The following is a 15,368-nucleotide window of genomic DNA, read 5'->3' as shown; positions in this document are numbered from 1 at the left end:
GCAGTTGCATTTGACTCTCTTCTTGAATTAAATATTGAATCAGGTTCTTGACAAGCAAAATGTAAAAAGGGACTAGGCACTTAAAGGTATGTAGATTTACTGGACAGCTGAATTGAAATGACCACTTACAGTTTCCATTTAGTATTTTAGAATGGTTTGAACACACTGGTGAAATTTACTGTTTTGGACATGTAGTCTTAAATCTGTGTTTCATTTCCCATGCAGTTTTCCAAGTAGAGCTTTTTTTTTTCCAAGTTGAGGCCCTTCTTCTCTTTTTCCTTTCCAATGGAAGTGCCAAGGAGTGGTGTCTATCATTGATTCAGGTTCTTTTCAGATGGCCTTAAGGCTGACAAAAGGTCAGATAGTTACTTCAACCTTGGCAGGTGGTCAGTTGGGAGGGAAGAATAACAAAATATGGGTCTAAGGTTTTTTTTTTTTATTTTTTTGTTGTTGCTTTTAAAATCTGAAATTAAGACCCAAGCTCTGCCAGAAAATGATTGTAACCATCTGTCAGACAATATGTATTTTTAAACTTCACCAAACATTTATGCCCTTGAGCAGCTACTTCTGTACCATTAGTTTAAAAATGATGGTAATCAGTAGCTCTGTTATCATGATTTTCCCCATTCCCATTTTCCCCTTTTTCCCCCCTCTCCTTTTCTAACTCTTTTCTCCCCTCTATTCTTCCTGTCCCTAATTTAGTCAAATTAAATGAGAAAAAGTTTTCAAAGTTTCTAATTCTTTAACTGTGCAAATAACTAACCTTTGGGGATCTAGCTATGTCTATTGGCAAAAATAAATGCTTTTTATTAGCTTCTATCTTTGTAAAACATTTTAATTAAATGATAATCTAATTTTCTTTTTAAGTTTCATAAATATTATCATGAAATCTCATAATATATATTATCATTTAATGGATATGATGCCAAATCATGCTCTCCATCATCTGTATTCATTTAATATGTGCCTATGACTATATGTGTTTGTGAATGTATATACTCATGATTAACTGTTAATAGCTATTAGTACTACTTTTCAACATCATTGTTTATTAAGAAACTTCATTCAATTTGTATTATATGGAGCAGGAGTTCTTGACTATTGTGTTGTCATGGGTCCCTTTGATAGTTCTGAAGTCTTCTCAGAATAAAGGCATAAAATAAAATGCATAGAATTACAAAAGAACTCAGTTCTATTGAAATAGACTTTTCAGAATAAATATTTTAAAAGTTCACACTCCTGATTTAGGGGAAGTGATAGAGAAAGAAAAGATGAATCAACGCTTTTCATACTTCTGTCTGCATTGATGATTGAAAATGGAATTTTAATTTAGACCTCTTAAATTTTTAGACAAGGATTCTTTTTGCTGACTCACATTAAAATATTAAAATCACTTGAAGTAATTTAATTTCGTAATTGAATACTTGATGATATACTGAAGCCAGTCTGCAGGTGTTATTTGTTGTTATTGTTTGTCCTTCATCCTTGAAGACCATGACATTAGGGAAATGATGTTATAACATGCATGTGAATTGAATTTGAGTGAGGTGATATTGTGCCAAGTCACCAACCTCACTTTCTTCTCCAGATTCATATGGGTCCAGTGCCCAGATATGAATCAAGATGACTGGAGATGGTCCTAGATGCAAGAAAGTCAGTATTAAGTGACTTGTCCAAAGTCACACAGCTAGTAAGTGGCAAATATCTGAGGTTATATTTGAGTGTAGGTCCTTCTGACCTCAGAGAAGTGCTCTTTCTATATTTTGCCACCTAACTTCCCCTTCAAACTTCAGGTACTAGCTAGGGGAATTACATAGTCAACATGAGATGGTGAAAAGGACTCTGGAATTGAATTCCTGTACTTACTAGCTATTTGACCCATTAGGCAAGTTGCCTAAACATATGACTCAGGTTCTTTATATGTAAAATAAGGATCATAACAGAGGACAAAAGGATAAAAATAAGATAATGTATGTATAGTGCTACACACACACACACACACACACACACACACACACACACATATCACTATTTATCTTTATCGTTGAGATTCTTGTTCATTGCTGCCCAGAGTTTATATTATTAGTAAAATGGATTTTTATTGTTAACAATGTTTTTTTTTTTCAAAACTTATGTGTGCAACTTAACAGGTATACCATTCTTTTAGAAAATACCCAAGTATACAAACAAATATGTGGTGGGGATTTTAAATAATTGGGTTCTTATGCATTTAAGATCATTTGATTTATTACAGTTTTTTTTTCATAATATATCATTTGTGGGAAATGAGTCTGAATGTTAGATACACATCTTTTGAGATTCTAGGAGTTCCCAAAAGTCATTCAGCTATATTGTTCTCTCTCTAGTTTGCCACCCATCTATATGACCACTTTTTACTGAATCTTCTTTCTAGGCTAAACATCTATATTTATAGGATCCTAGATTTTCCCTTTCCATGCTCTCTTGGCAACCTCATCTGCTTTCATGAGTTTATATCCCTTGTCTATTTATTCTGTTCAAATGTGTCCTATACTTTTCAACCCTATATCATCATTGGGCATTTCAAATTGGATGTCATATAGATAGCTTTAATTCAACATGGCCAAAATTGGACTCATTATCTTCCCTTCCTCCCAGACTCTTTTCTCTTCCTAACTTCCCTATTTTCTGCTCAGAGCACTGCCATCCTTGACATTACTATTTATAAATAGTATTTGAACTTAGTTTTATGTGGCTAGAAATTGTCTAATTAAGAAGCTTATTCTTGAGGTCAGGCTGATCCAAGTGGCCTCTGGGAAGCCAGATAGCTTCAGGAAATGCTTGGGTCTTACCTGAGCGTTGGTTCACCCCTTGTTTGTGTTTATGTTTATGTTTATATCTCATTCTCAATTTGAATATTTATGCTTGCTGATAAAATATCTGTATCTAGGACCTTGCTTGGGAACTTCCCTCTCTACAAAATAGCTTAATTACTACACATGCAGTTCCTATGCTGGCACTCTGAACCCTTTATATATAGACCTTTCAGAGTCTTGAGAGGAAGTCTCCCATTCTTTAGGCTCATTTCTTTGCCCAATAAATTTCCTTTTAAACTATTTCAAATTTTGGGGTTCATTCTTATAACTAACAACTATGTTTGAAGAACCTTATCACCATAGAGTTGAGAATCAGGAGAGGATTATTTTTGACCATTCTAACTTATGAAATACTCCTTCTAAGGGGTAAAGATGTGCATTGTTGGAGGGGATACCCAAAGTGAAGGAACCATGGTTCTTGTGAAGTATACATAAATTGGAGCTGGAATTGTGGGCTTTGTAGTACCCCATTATGCTGCTTACAAATCTCACATTGGTATAGTATTCATGGTAAGAGGAATGCAAAGTGGTTCCTCCCCAGAGCCTTTCCCAGCATGGCCTTTAGCTGTGCAGAAAATTAACAGAACAGATAAGTGTGTGTGTTTTGATGAATTGGGAGAAACTTCTGAGTTTCTTTATGTGCTTCAAAATTACCTCGGCTTTTCTGTTACTATAAAGTAGTTTTTATAAAGTTGTCAAGTTACTTTCAATTGTAGGATTCAGAGTTCACATGTGACTAATCAGGTGGTTTACGTAACATTGCATGTACATATATGTGCTGGAGGATGTGTGCTTTAGGTCTTCTTATAGAGCATCATTGTATTGCCTGTTTTCAGTAGAGGAAGAAGTAATGTGTGCATTCAACACACAATTTCAATGATATTTCATCTTTTTTAAATTTTAGCCTTGATTCCTGAGGCTTAATTAACAATTCATTTCTCAAAATGGTTTTTCTTCAGACTCCAGCTTCATTTTTTTCTCATTTTAATGAGTATCTTATTGATGTATCTTTTAATGTAGTTAGTGTTAACATCATTGCCTTGAGGAAAGCAAACAGTAGAATAGTAAATGGTAAAGTCCCAGAAGAAGGTTGAAAGAGGTCTTAAATTGACATGTAATTCGGGTTACTTTATTTGTTTGAATGAGTTGTGTTGAATCTGTATTCTTTTTACTATTTTATTTACCATTTGCATTTTTCAGTGTTGAAGATTACTTTAAAGTTTTCTTCCTTCCTTCTTTGGTCCCTTCCTCCCTTATTTTTCTCATTTGAGGCAGATAAATGGGCCAAGAAGAATGGACAAAGCAGAAGAGATATCTAAATATGGAGATATGGTTCCTTGAATGGAATTGGAAGGGGTCTTGAAGATAAAGTAGTCCCAGTCATCTCATTCTGCAAAAGGGGAAGCTCATATACTTAGAGAAAAAGTGATTTAGCTGAGGCTTTCTAGATAGTAAGTAACAGATAGAATTTGAACACAGATTCTATGACTTGAGATGTATTCTTCCTATTATTACCTCTTAAGTTCCAAGAATTCTAGATTGCAGAGTACATGAGAAAGGCATTTGGGTTAAAAAATAAGAGAGAGAAAAATGAAATATTTTGATAATAAGTGAATAGGCATCTATTTTCAAATGAAGAAATTGAAAAACTTAAGTGAATTAAATAGAAGACTCTAAAGACAATAAGATTTAGTTTGCTTTCGAAAAATAAAATTAGTTAATAGAATTTAAGTGAATGAATAAGAGGATAATATGTTTAATCTTTATACATACTTATATTCAAGTTAATGTATAGATGCCCTAGGGAAGGTAATAATTCCACCCTCTTCTCCATTGTATATTTTGGTTGGGTTTTTTTCCATGTTGGAAATGTATCCAAGAAGGAAATGAAGCAATACTAAATAGTCATTAGGTAAATACTATTTTTTTTCCTTTAAAAAAGAATGTGACTTTTGAGTTTAGAACAAAGAGTATCTTTGAACACTGGCATCTAGAGTTAACTTTCTCTCTAAGAGGAACAGTGAATATACATGGGCAATACCTTCATAAAAGTTACACCTGAAAGATATCTGTGCCTCTACTCCTATGCAAAGGAATGTATTACAGTATTTGGAAAACACATTAGTATGTCTAATTCTTGCCTAAAAGTGTAAATGAAATTCTTATTAGGTGTCTAATGTGAAGGACTTGTAAAACTTTTGATAAATTAACTAGTTATTTCTTTCTCCTTTGACATGGTAAGGTAAGAGAATTCAAAAATAAATGGTGAAACTTAAAATGTTACTTTAAGCTTTCCTTTGTAATTAAACATTGCTCAGAAATATGATAACTCTATCATTTTTATGATAACCAAAACACATTCTTTAAAAGAATAAAATCAAGTCATCCTTTTACCATATGAGCTAAATATACATTCTAAAGCTACCAGGAACAAGGATCTTAGACTATTTCAATTAAATTTTTGATTTTTAAAATGACTGCTAAATATTTCCACCTTCATGGCTTTTTCATACATTGAATCTGTTTATTTCTTCAGATTATTTTCACTACATATGAATTAGGGGAATATTTAAGGTATGATAATATGCTTATTTTTTTGTTTTGATTTTTGGGTTTTTTTATTAAAATCTATCCTCTTTAATTTCTCTTACTTTTAGTTCAATACAATATTGATTTTTCTTAGAGCTTACTTGCCAATAAGTAAGCATGTTTTTACTTTGATTATCTGAATGAGTTGACACATTTTAGACCTCTGTCCAAAAATTTTATAGGAGTGCATTGTTTCCACTTAAGGATAATTTTGTTCAAATTAGCTTTATACACATATAAAAGCAGTCCTCCCACCTAGATCTTACTCTAGAAACACCTTCACTTTGATATTCTATAATGCCTTAGATTCACCATTTCCCCAGCCCATGCTACTATATTGTATGGACCACAGAGCCAGTTTAATTTATGATGAGACTTATATTTAATTGGAGATGCTGAAGGAGATTGACTGGACTATCAATTTTTAGAGATGCTGCAGAAGATACTTATTAGGCAAAGAGCAAATAGATGGCTTGCTTAGATCCCTTTCCAACTTGAGGACACTCTAGTATTGTGAATGTAACACTCACATTTCAAGAAATTTGATGAAAATGTTCAGTTAAACTACATTTAACTCCTCTTCATGTAGTGACCTATATCAAAAGCTCTCAGAAGTGATTGTTTATAACAGATGAAGTAGATGGAGGGAGATGGGGCTACTGAATAAAGTGACTCAGAAAATAAGACTGTGTGTGAGAGAGTCGTGTGTGTGTTTGTGTGTGTGTGTGTGTGTGTGTGTGTGTGTGTGTGTGTGTGTGTGTCTGCCTGTCTGTGTTTTTGTCAGAGATACAGGGAGAAACGACCCACAGCAATCCAGTTTGAAGACCTTAAAGAAACATTTATTAAAGCCTTTTATGTCAAAGGCATTGTGCTGCTCTGTGGTTGAGATATAAAAAATGATGTACTAACTATCCAATTCCTGTAATTATGGAGCTCCTTATGTAGTAGTGTTAGCAAATAAATAGTTATAATACAAATTGGACTGTGGGTTCATATACAGAGAAAAAAAAAGAATCCTGAGACTCTTAATTTCATAGAAACTAAGAGGATATCCAGAAAGAGAATAATCCACATTCTGATATATACTAAGACAAACTAAAGAGAGTAAAAATAAGAGAAAAATCATTTGATATGATAATAAAGAGGTCATTAGTGATTTGATTATTAAATGACTGATCTTTACTACTGAATTGTATATGACTTCACCTCTGTATGTAAGTTTCAGTTTGCTTATCTATAGAAAGAAGATAGTACTTTCCCCTCTTCTTCCTCACAGTGCAGTGGAACTGATATGTGCAGAATTATTTTATAAACTACTAAGTGCCATACAAATAAATATAAGGAACTATTTATAACAATACAGGAATGTTTTCTTTTCTTGTACAAGGTTTAAAGAATGGCAGTAGGTCATCATTTTTAGAAAGTTTAAAGAAAATAACATCCAAAAAAAATTTTGGTGCTTAAAATATGAGTTTCAGGTTCATGTAAAAATATAAGGTAAACATCTTTTCAAAGGTTGTAAAATGAATAAGTTATTAATTTATCTTTTTCTGGATACATTGTTATCTGGATGAGTATTTTGTATGATGAGAATACATTTGGTGTGTTTACATTCAAAATTATGTATGGCAAGCATAAAAGCAAGCCCCTTTGTGAAATACTGTCTATAAAATCATTTTTATTATAATTATAGCTTATGTTTCTATTGTGCTTTACATTTTACAAAAGTCTTTTCTCATAACCAATGTTAAAATAGCAAAGGAACAGAATAAACTTTTGATTCCTAAAAATCTTATATTCCTCATCTAGGAAACCTTATAGTATTTGATGACTTCACTCAATTAAATACAATATTATCTGTGAATAAGAGCCTTTGATAACTCTGACATTAGTCTGTTTTGATTCTGTGCAGATCATTTTTCAAAATATTGTCAAACAGGCAAGTCTATGTCTCTCCCTATTTTATGGCTTGCTAGTTACAAATACTTGGGCATTCAATGAACAATTTGTGAGAGAGATATTTGTATAAGGTAATTAAGTGATTCCTTTTCTCAGTCCTTATCCTTGATCTCTCTGCATCCTTTTATTGTCAACTACATTCTTCTCTTTGATATTCTCTTCTTTCTTGATTTTGATCATTTTCTTTTTTCCATGTTATCTTCCTCATCTGTTCCATCTTGTTGGACTTTGCTCAGATCTTCATACCTGCTAAAAGTGCTTGTTCCCCAGTGTCCTGGATCCTCTTCTTTTTCCCTTTTTACAACTTTGGTGATCATATAAACTCCCATGGATTTATTATCATCATTGTACTGATGATTCTCAAATTTACTGATAACCAACTCTACTCACCTAAATGTTTATTGGACATCTCAAATGGGATATCCCATAGACATCTTAAGTTTGATACATCCAAAATTGACTTCATTGTCTTTACCCTGAGGCATGATATCCCAAGGACACCATTTTCCTAGTCACTCAGACTCACAACCTAGGTGTCACCTTCAAATCTTTACCCTCTCCCATCCTCCATATTCTGTAACTTGCCAAGTCCTATGCTGTATCTCTCTCATATATTCCCTTCTTTCCTCAGGTACTGTCACTGTCTTGGTCCAGATTCTCATCCCTGGACTATTAGCCCACTAGTCAATTTTCCTGCCCCAGCTTTCTTCCCATTCCAGTCTGTTCTCAGTTCAGCTACCTATCAGTGTGATCTTCCTAAATGTTCAGGTCTGAGCAGCAGCAACATGCCTCTCCACATCTCCATCCACACAATAGGCACTTAAATGTTTTTTTTGTTTGAATTGATTAGTAAAATAAGTGTTCAGTTGAATTATTTATTTTTAACTTTACTTTTTTTTAATTTTTAATTCTCTCCTTTGAACCAGCCCCTCCTCCACCTTCTGATAATTCAAGCAAATGTGAAGTCATATAAAACATTTCAATATTAACCATGTTGCAAAAACAACAAAAAATACCATAAAAAGGGAAAAATGACGATTCAATGTGTATTCAGAATTCATCAATTGAAATTTTGAAGATATTCTTTAAAAATAGGCAATGTGATATGATAAATTGATTACAATAGCATAAAGAAGGAAATCTTTTCAAAAGACACTTTTACTTTAGAGAAAGCAGTTATAGTAAACCAAACCAATATTTTAAAATATTGCTATGCCTTTTTTAGAGACATCATAAACATATAATCAAATTATGGCTTTAAAAAAAAGATCAGCCCCATTTATTTGACTTGTCAGATACAAAAAAAAGTCACTTGTTTCTAGAAAAGAGATGAAATTTTTTTTTGCTTTTTTTGCTAGGCAGTGGGGTTAAGTGACTTGCCCAAGGTCACACAGCTAAGTAATTAAGTGTTTATGGTTGGATTTAAACCCAGATCCTCTTGACTCTAGAGCTGGCACTCTAGCCACTGTGCCACCTAGCTGCCCCTTTGCTATTTCTTTTAACATGACAGGGAAAATACATTTTACACATCACAGAGGATTGTTTTTGTTTTCATCTTTTATGTTTTGGTCTTGGTGTTGCTCATACCTTGTCAAATTCCAACCTTGTATTGTTTTTGCAACGTCTCATCACCATTATCTTCCTCCTGGACTTCCTCCTTTCTGGACTACAGAAAAGTTCTAGAGAATGTCACACAACCTTAATTGACTTTGTCCACAAAAATGTATTATCTAGTCTTAACAAGTTTTTCACTGCCAAAAGACAATTCTTGTTAGGTTCTTTACTTGAATTCTTTTTCATGACCTATATTTGTTTCTTTCCTTAAGCCTCCCACACCATCCCTCCCCCTTTGCTTTTTGGCAGACTTTATACCTTGCTGAGTAAAGGGATGTTTGCCCTGAGCTTCCATCTCTCCCCTATTCTATATTTGGAAATCCCTTTCTCCCTTCCTGTACTGCAGTGTTGATAAAGAGGTGTCCCTTAATGAAAGGTCAATCCCTCTTCAAATACCCCAAGTCCAACTCCTCCATTCTCTGCCTTTTTTTTGTTGTTGTTTTTTTTTTAGGTTTTTTGCAAGGCAAATGGGGTTAAGTGGCTTGCCCAAGGCCACACAGCTAGGTAATTATTAAGAGTCTGAGGCTGGATTTGAACCCAGGTACTCTTGATTCCAGGGCCGGTGCTCTATCCACTGTGGCACTTAGCCTCCCTGCTCTGTTCTCTTCCAACATATTGCTTCCACCCTTCCCATTGGTGCTTGCCCTATGCCCTATAAACATATCACAGTGTCTCCAGTATACTTAAAAAATTCTTGTTTGACTATTTGTTCTCTTTCAACTTTCTTCTTGTGTCTCCATTTCCTTCTTTATCTTACTTCCCAATCTTTGCAGTCTAACTTTTGTTCTAATCAGTCAACTGTAGCTATATATATGAGTGTGTAATCTCAGCTCTCTATCTTGGGCCCTCTTCTTTTGTTGACTTTATCAGCTTCAGTTATCCTTTTTTTTACAGATTCTAGTTTTATGTATCCAGTGCCATGTTCTCTCCTGATCACAAATTGCCAATGTCCCAGAAGTAACTCAGATTTAACATGCTTACTCTATTTTGAACTTGACCATTTCTATTGCGGGTTTGAAACCTGGGAGTTATTTTTATTCTTTATTTTCCCTCAGTCATTCATGCCAAATCTTGTGATTTCACCTCATGTGACTACCATCTTTGTTCAGACTCTTAATTCTCTGGATTACAGTGATAATCTAATTGATCTCCTAACCTCAGTCTTTCTCCAAGCCGTCCTCCACATATCTGTCAAAGCATAACTAACCCAGAAAGCCCCAGTGATTACTTCTCCCTTACTTCTAAAAACATTTATTGGAACTATTTTTTTTTTCAGAAGAGGGGGTTGCTTTTTCCCCATGTGTCTATGATCTAGTGAATATAGATCTGACTTCTCATTTTTTCTCATGAATGTTTTGTATACTATTCCATCTTAGTGCTCTATATTGCTTAGGATGCCCCCCTCTTTGTGGGATGTTCTCTTCTTTCCCTCTTAGAATCCTAATTTCCCTCAAAATTCAACTCCTTATTGAATATGACATCTAGTACTGATCTAACATCACCTCCTATCTAGCATATCTAGTACTGATCTAACCCCTCCTATCTAGTATGATATCTAGTACTGATCTAGCATCACCTATCTAATATGATATCTAGTACTGATCTAGCACATCCTATCTAGTGTGATATTTTGTATTTATTTATATTTATACATTATTTCTCCTTCTAAAATATTCATTAATCTTTGGGTCATTTTTATCTTTTTAATCCCCAGGGTCTAGTATGATTCCGGGTACAGAATGGTTGATTAAGATTGACCAGTCTTTTTACTAACTTGTTAGTTAAATAAAACAGCATTAATTTGAATTGTTGGACTTTTGGGGGATAACCATTTAGTACTATCCACTCACTTTATCACAAACAGAAACATACCTAAGGAATCACCACTGGTTTAATTGAAGAATTAAGAGTAGAGCATAGGGGGTTTTTTTGCCTTTCCTGAAGATTTGAAAAAAGATTAGATTCCATATTGATTGTAGCTCCAAAAGTAAGAACTAGGATAAAATGGGTAAAGGTAGAAGGGAGGGAGGAAATAAATCCTTTTATATTGCCTGCTACATATCTGGTGCTTTATACAAGTATTATGTCATATGGTCAATACAACACCCCTGAGAAGTGATATTATGATTACCCCCAATTTATAGCTGAGGAAACTGAGGCAGAGGTAAAGTGATTTACTTACCCAAGGTCAAGTATTAAGTATCTAAGGCCAGAGTTCATATTTTCGTGTGTGTGTGTGTGTGTGTGTGTGTGTGTGTGTGTGTGTGTGTGTATTTGTTTTTTTTTTTTCAATTCCATGTAAAGGTAGTTTTCTTCATTCATCCTTTTGAGTTCCACATTTTTCTAATACCCTCCCCCTTCTCCAGGGCAGTGAGCAATCTAATATAAGTTGTACAAGTAGAATCATGTTTAACAAATTTCCATATTAGTCATGTTGTGAAAGAGCATTAGAACTGGGGTGGAGGGGAGACCATGAGAAAGGAAGAAAAAACATAAAATAAATTTTAAAAAGTAAACATTATATACTTTTTTCTGCATTCATTCCAGTTTTTACTCTGGATGTGAATGGTATTTTCCATAACAGGTCTCTTAGGATTGTCCTTGATCTCTGAATTGCTGAGAGGACCTGTGACTGTGATAGTTGATTATCTCATAATGTTGCTGTTAATGTGTATGGTGGTCTCCTGATTCTGCTCACTTAAGACCATATTTTATTACTAGTGCTTATATATCTTTTATTATGTGCCAAGGAAATGTTTTATAGTTATTATCTTAGTTAACCCTTGAAACAACTTGGGGAGGTAGAGGTGGTATTATTACTCCCATTTTACGGATGAGGAAATTGAGGCAAACATTGATTGACTTGCTCAGGATAACACAGCAAAAAAGTGACTGAGGCTAGATTTGATCTCAGGTCTTCCTGAACCTTATCCTACCACTCTTATCTACCAACTGCCTTCAAGGCTGATGACAGCTTAGAAATTATATGAAAAGGCAACCAGGTAACATTGAGGCTAATTTTGGCTTAATATATGAACAAACTTTCTTTTTTATGTTTTAGTGGTCTTTCTTCCTTTTTTATATTTATTTATTTATTAAAAGATTTTATTTTGATTTTTACAATTTTCCTCTAATCTTACTCCCCCCCCCCAAGAAGGCAGTCTGTCAGTCTTTACATTGTTTCCATGGTATACATTGATCCAAATTGAATGTGATGAGAGAGAAATCATATTCTTAAGGAAGAAACAAAAGTATGAGATAGCAAGATCAGATAGTAAGATAACAGTTTTTTTCTAAATTAAAGGTAAGGTAATGGTCCTTGGTCTTTGTTCAAACTTCACAGTGCTTTCTCTGGATACAGATGGTATTCTCCATTGCAGACAGCCCCAAATTGTCCCTGATTGTTGCACTGATGGAATGAGCAAGTCCATAAAGGTTGATTATCGCCCCCATGTTGCTGTTCTGCTCATCTCACTCAGCATCAGTTCATGCAAATCCCTCCAGGCTTCCCTGAATTTCCATCCCTCCTGGTTTCTAATAGAACAATAGTGTTCCATGACATACATATACCACAGTTTGCTAAGCCATTCCCCAATTGAAGGACATTTACTTGATTTCCAATTCTTTGCCGCCACAAACAGGTTGGTGCTATGAATACTTTTGTACAAGTGATGTTTTTACCTTTTTCATGATCTCTTCAGGGTATAGACCCAGTAGTGGTATTGCTGGATCAAAGGGTGTGCACATTTTTTGTGGCCCTTTGGGCGTAGTTGAACAAACTTTCTAATTGTTAGAGCAGTCCAACAATGGATTGAGCTCCTTGTGAGTTATTGATATTAAAATCACTGGACATTTTAAATAAGAAACTGAATGGACTATTTTTGAGGAGGGAGGTAGTTGGGATTAAGTGATTTAACCAAGGTCACACAGCTAGTAAGTGACATTTTCCTGAGATGTTTTAGATGGTATGTATACATTGGACTGGGATTTAGCTAAGCACCTTTTAAAAATTATTGGCATAAGATGAGTTTAAGAGGAAGTACAACATGTAATTATACCTTTTGAAAATAGTAGATAATAAATAAACCTGACATTATATACAAAATACAAAAGACATTTTCAGTAGTAGTACAATTTACATTCTTTATTTAGGTTATGAGTGTTCATCCTACATCTGATTTTTATAATGTGGAGATAGAATTTATATAAAATTGCTGTAGGGTTAACTTGTTTCCTACTTGCTTTTCTCATAATAATACCTAAAATTCATATAATGCTTTAGAGTTTGTAAAATGTTTTACATAAGCCACCTTATTCTTTCTCTTATGAAATTATTTCAAGAAAAGAGAACAAAATTTGTTAATATGCCACCTGCAAGTCTGTCTGTCAGTCATTGTGATTCTTCTCTCTTTTTGTATTTGCAGACCTATATTGGTTCCATTATTGCTTCGGTGAATCCTTACAAGACCATTCCTGGCCTCTATGATCAGTCAACAATGGAGCACTACAGCAGACACCATATGGGGGAGATTTCACCTCACATCTTTGCAGTTGCTAATGAATGTTACCGCTGTCTATGGAAACGTCATGACAACCAATGTGTTCTCATCAGGTAAATGGATGTTTAATAATTAATGATTCTACTTATATGCCTTAAACAGACTAAGTGAGTGCATCATTATAATGTTGACTGGGGGGAAAAAGGCCAGAGATTTGGAGGTTTGGGGCAATAGGGAAAGGATTGACAGGAAAGAATGAAATGAAGTTAGCTGAAAAATACTAGTTGTATATTTCCCCATAAATCTATTTCATTATTGGGTCTCTGAGGATGCAGTGCCATCACATCCTCCTATTATCCTGTGAAAGAAAACATACTTTGCTTACATACTTCATAGAATAATTTAGTAGAAAAAATATTTTACTTCCACATCCTATTTGCCTTTTGAATGACTACTTCCTTTCATTATAAATGTCTTTTTTTCCTCTTTTAAACTTGGGTATGCCTTTTTGAACAGTCTGATAATCTTACTAGGCTTGAAAATTACATTTATCAAAAAGAACTTCTGGGAGCTTATTTGGAAAGAAACTTGTTAGGGTATATATAAAGATAATTATATACCCTATTTCTTTCATTGTTTGACTTCAATTGCTCTTAATATTATGAGGACTTAAGTAGTATTCCATTTGTTCTCTTCAATACTGTCATTCTCCTAGCTCTTCGTAGTTGAAAGTGTTTCATTCTTATAGAGTCAATTTCTACTCTCTTAGAAACATTCATCTCATTGATTTTTGCTTGCCTGTACTGTGCCTAGTCAGGAAAACAGAATGAAAGCCATTTGGTACTCAGGGATTGCCAAATACCTTTATTAACACACATTGATTTAACTATTTTCAGTTCCCTTGTCTCATCCATGAAACTTCCTCTCATCTTTTTTTCATCCAGGGGAAACCACCTCAATAAAATGAGTTGTTTCAACCATGTACTTGCAGTCTAGCTTTGTAACCATAAGTTCTCATTTTTCTTCTTATCCATGTCCTTAACCCCCTCTATTTTACCACCCAGGTTAAATTGAATCAAAATGCCATGTATTTAAGTTTTTGGTCTAAGGTGCCTTACCAATTCAATAATACTCCACTAAATAGGACTCTGTGTGATCTTTAGTTACCTGGCTTAGCATAGGGTTGAAGGGCAGATTTTCAGAATAATTTTGGATCTGTATCTGTGGAGGGAGAGTCCTCACCAGACCTACTCTACACCAATGATTATCACAGGTTTAGTTTAAAAAAAAACCAAAACAACCCTCACCCAATGCAGATCACCCCTATATTCTTCCTAACCTGGGGTCCCTGAGAGATTATCTGATTTCGTGCAGTAGTCAGTGTATGTCAAAGACAAAACTCAGACCCAAGCCATCTGAACTCCAAGACCAAACTTTCTTTCTCCTGTACAATACTGCCTCTCAACTTTTTTTTTATTTCCATGAAAAAAAGGTTTACTAAGCACACCCTAATGAAAAAGGCATTTGTTAATAATTATTATGAGATCTACTTTAGGGTGGGAGGGGAAAAAAAATTTGGCCCATAAACTATTAAAAATGGGTGCTCTTGATTCTATAGAGTGTTCTTTTGGTAAAAACAAACATCTTTCTCTTTTTTTTTTGAATTTGTTTAGTTTTGTTTTTTGCAAAGCAATGGGATTAAATGATTTCCCCAAGGTCACACAGCTAGATAATTATTATTAAGTGTCTGAGGCCGGATTTGAACTCAGACCCTCCTGGCTCCAGGGCTTGCACCCTCTCCACTGCACCATCTAGCTGCCCCCTAACAGTTATCTCTTGAAAATTTCCTGAA

The 15,368-nt window shown here is 34.3% G+C and overlaps 1 protein-coding gene across 1 annotated transcript in view; it reads left to right on the top strand.

Annotated features, from left to right (window-relative positions):
* MYO10 (myosin X) overlaps positions 1 to 15,368 on the top strand; it is a 242,145-nt gene that overhangs the window by 123,133 nt on the left and 103,644 nt on the right. The window contains exon 4 of the mRNA XM_074200421.1: positions 13,442 to 13,629. Coding sequence (XP_074056522.1) covers positions 13,442 to 13,629 — 188 coding nt within the window. The remainder of the gene's footprint in view (positions 1 to 13,441; positions 13,630 to 15,368) is intronic.

This window comes from Macrotis lagotis, chromosome X (genome assembly GCF_037893015.1).
Source record: "Macrotis lagotis isolate mMagLag1 chromosome X, bilby.v1.9.chrom.fasta, whole genome shotgun sequence".
In the NCBI taxonomy this organism is placed as follows: domain Eukaryota; kingdom Metazoa; phylum Chordata; class Mammalia; order Peramelemorphia; family Peramelidae; genus Macrotis; species Macrotis lagotis.
The sequence above is the reverse complement of the archived record's forward strand: the minus strand, read 5'-3'. Positions and strand labels throughout refer to the sequence as shown.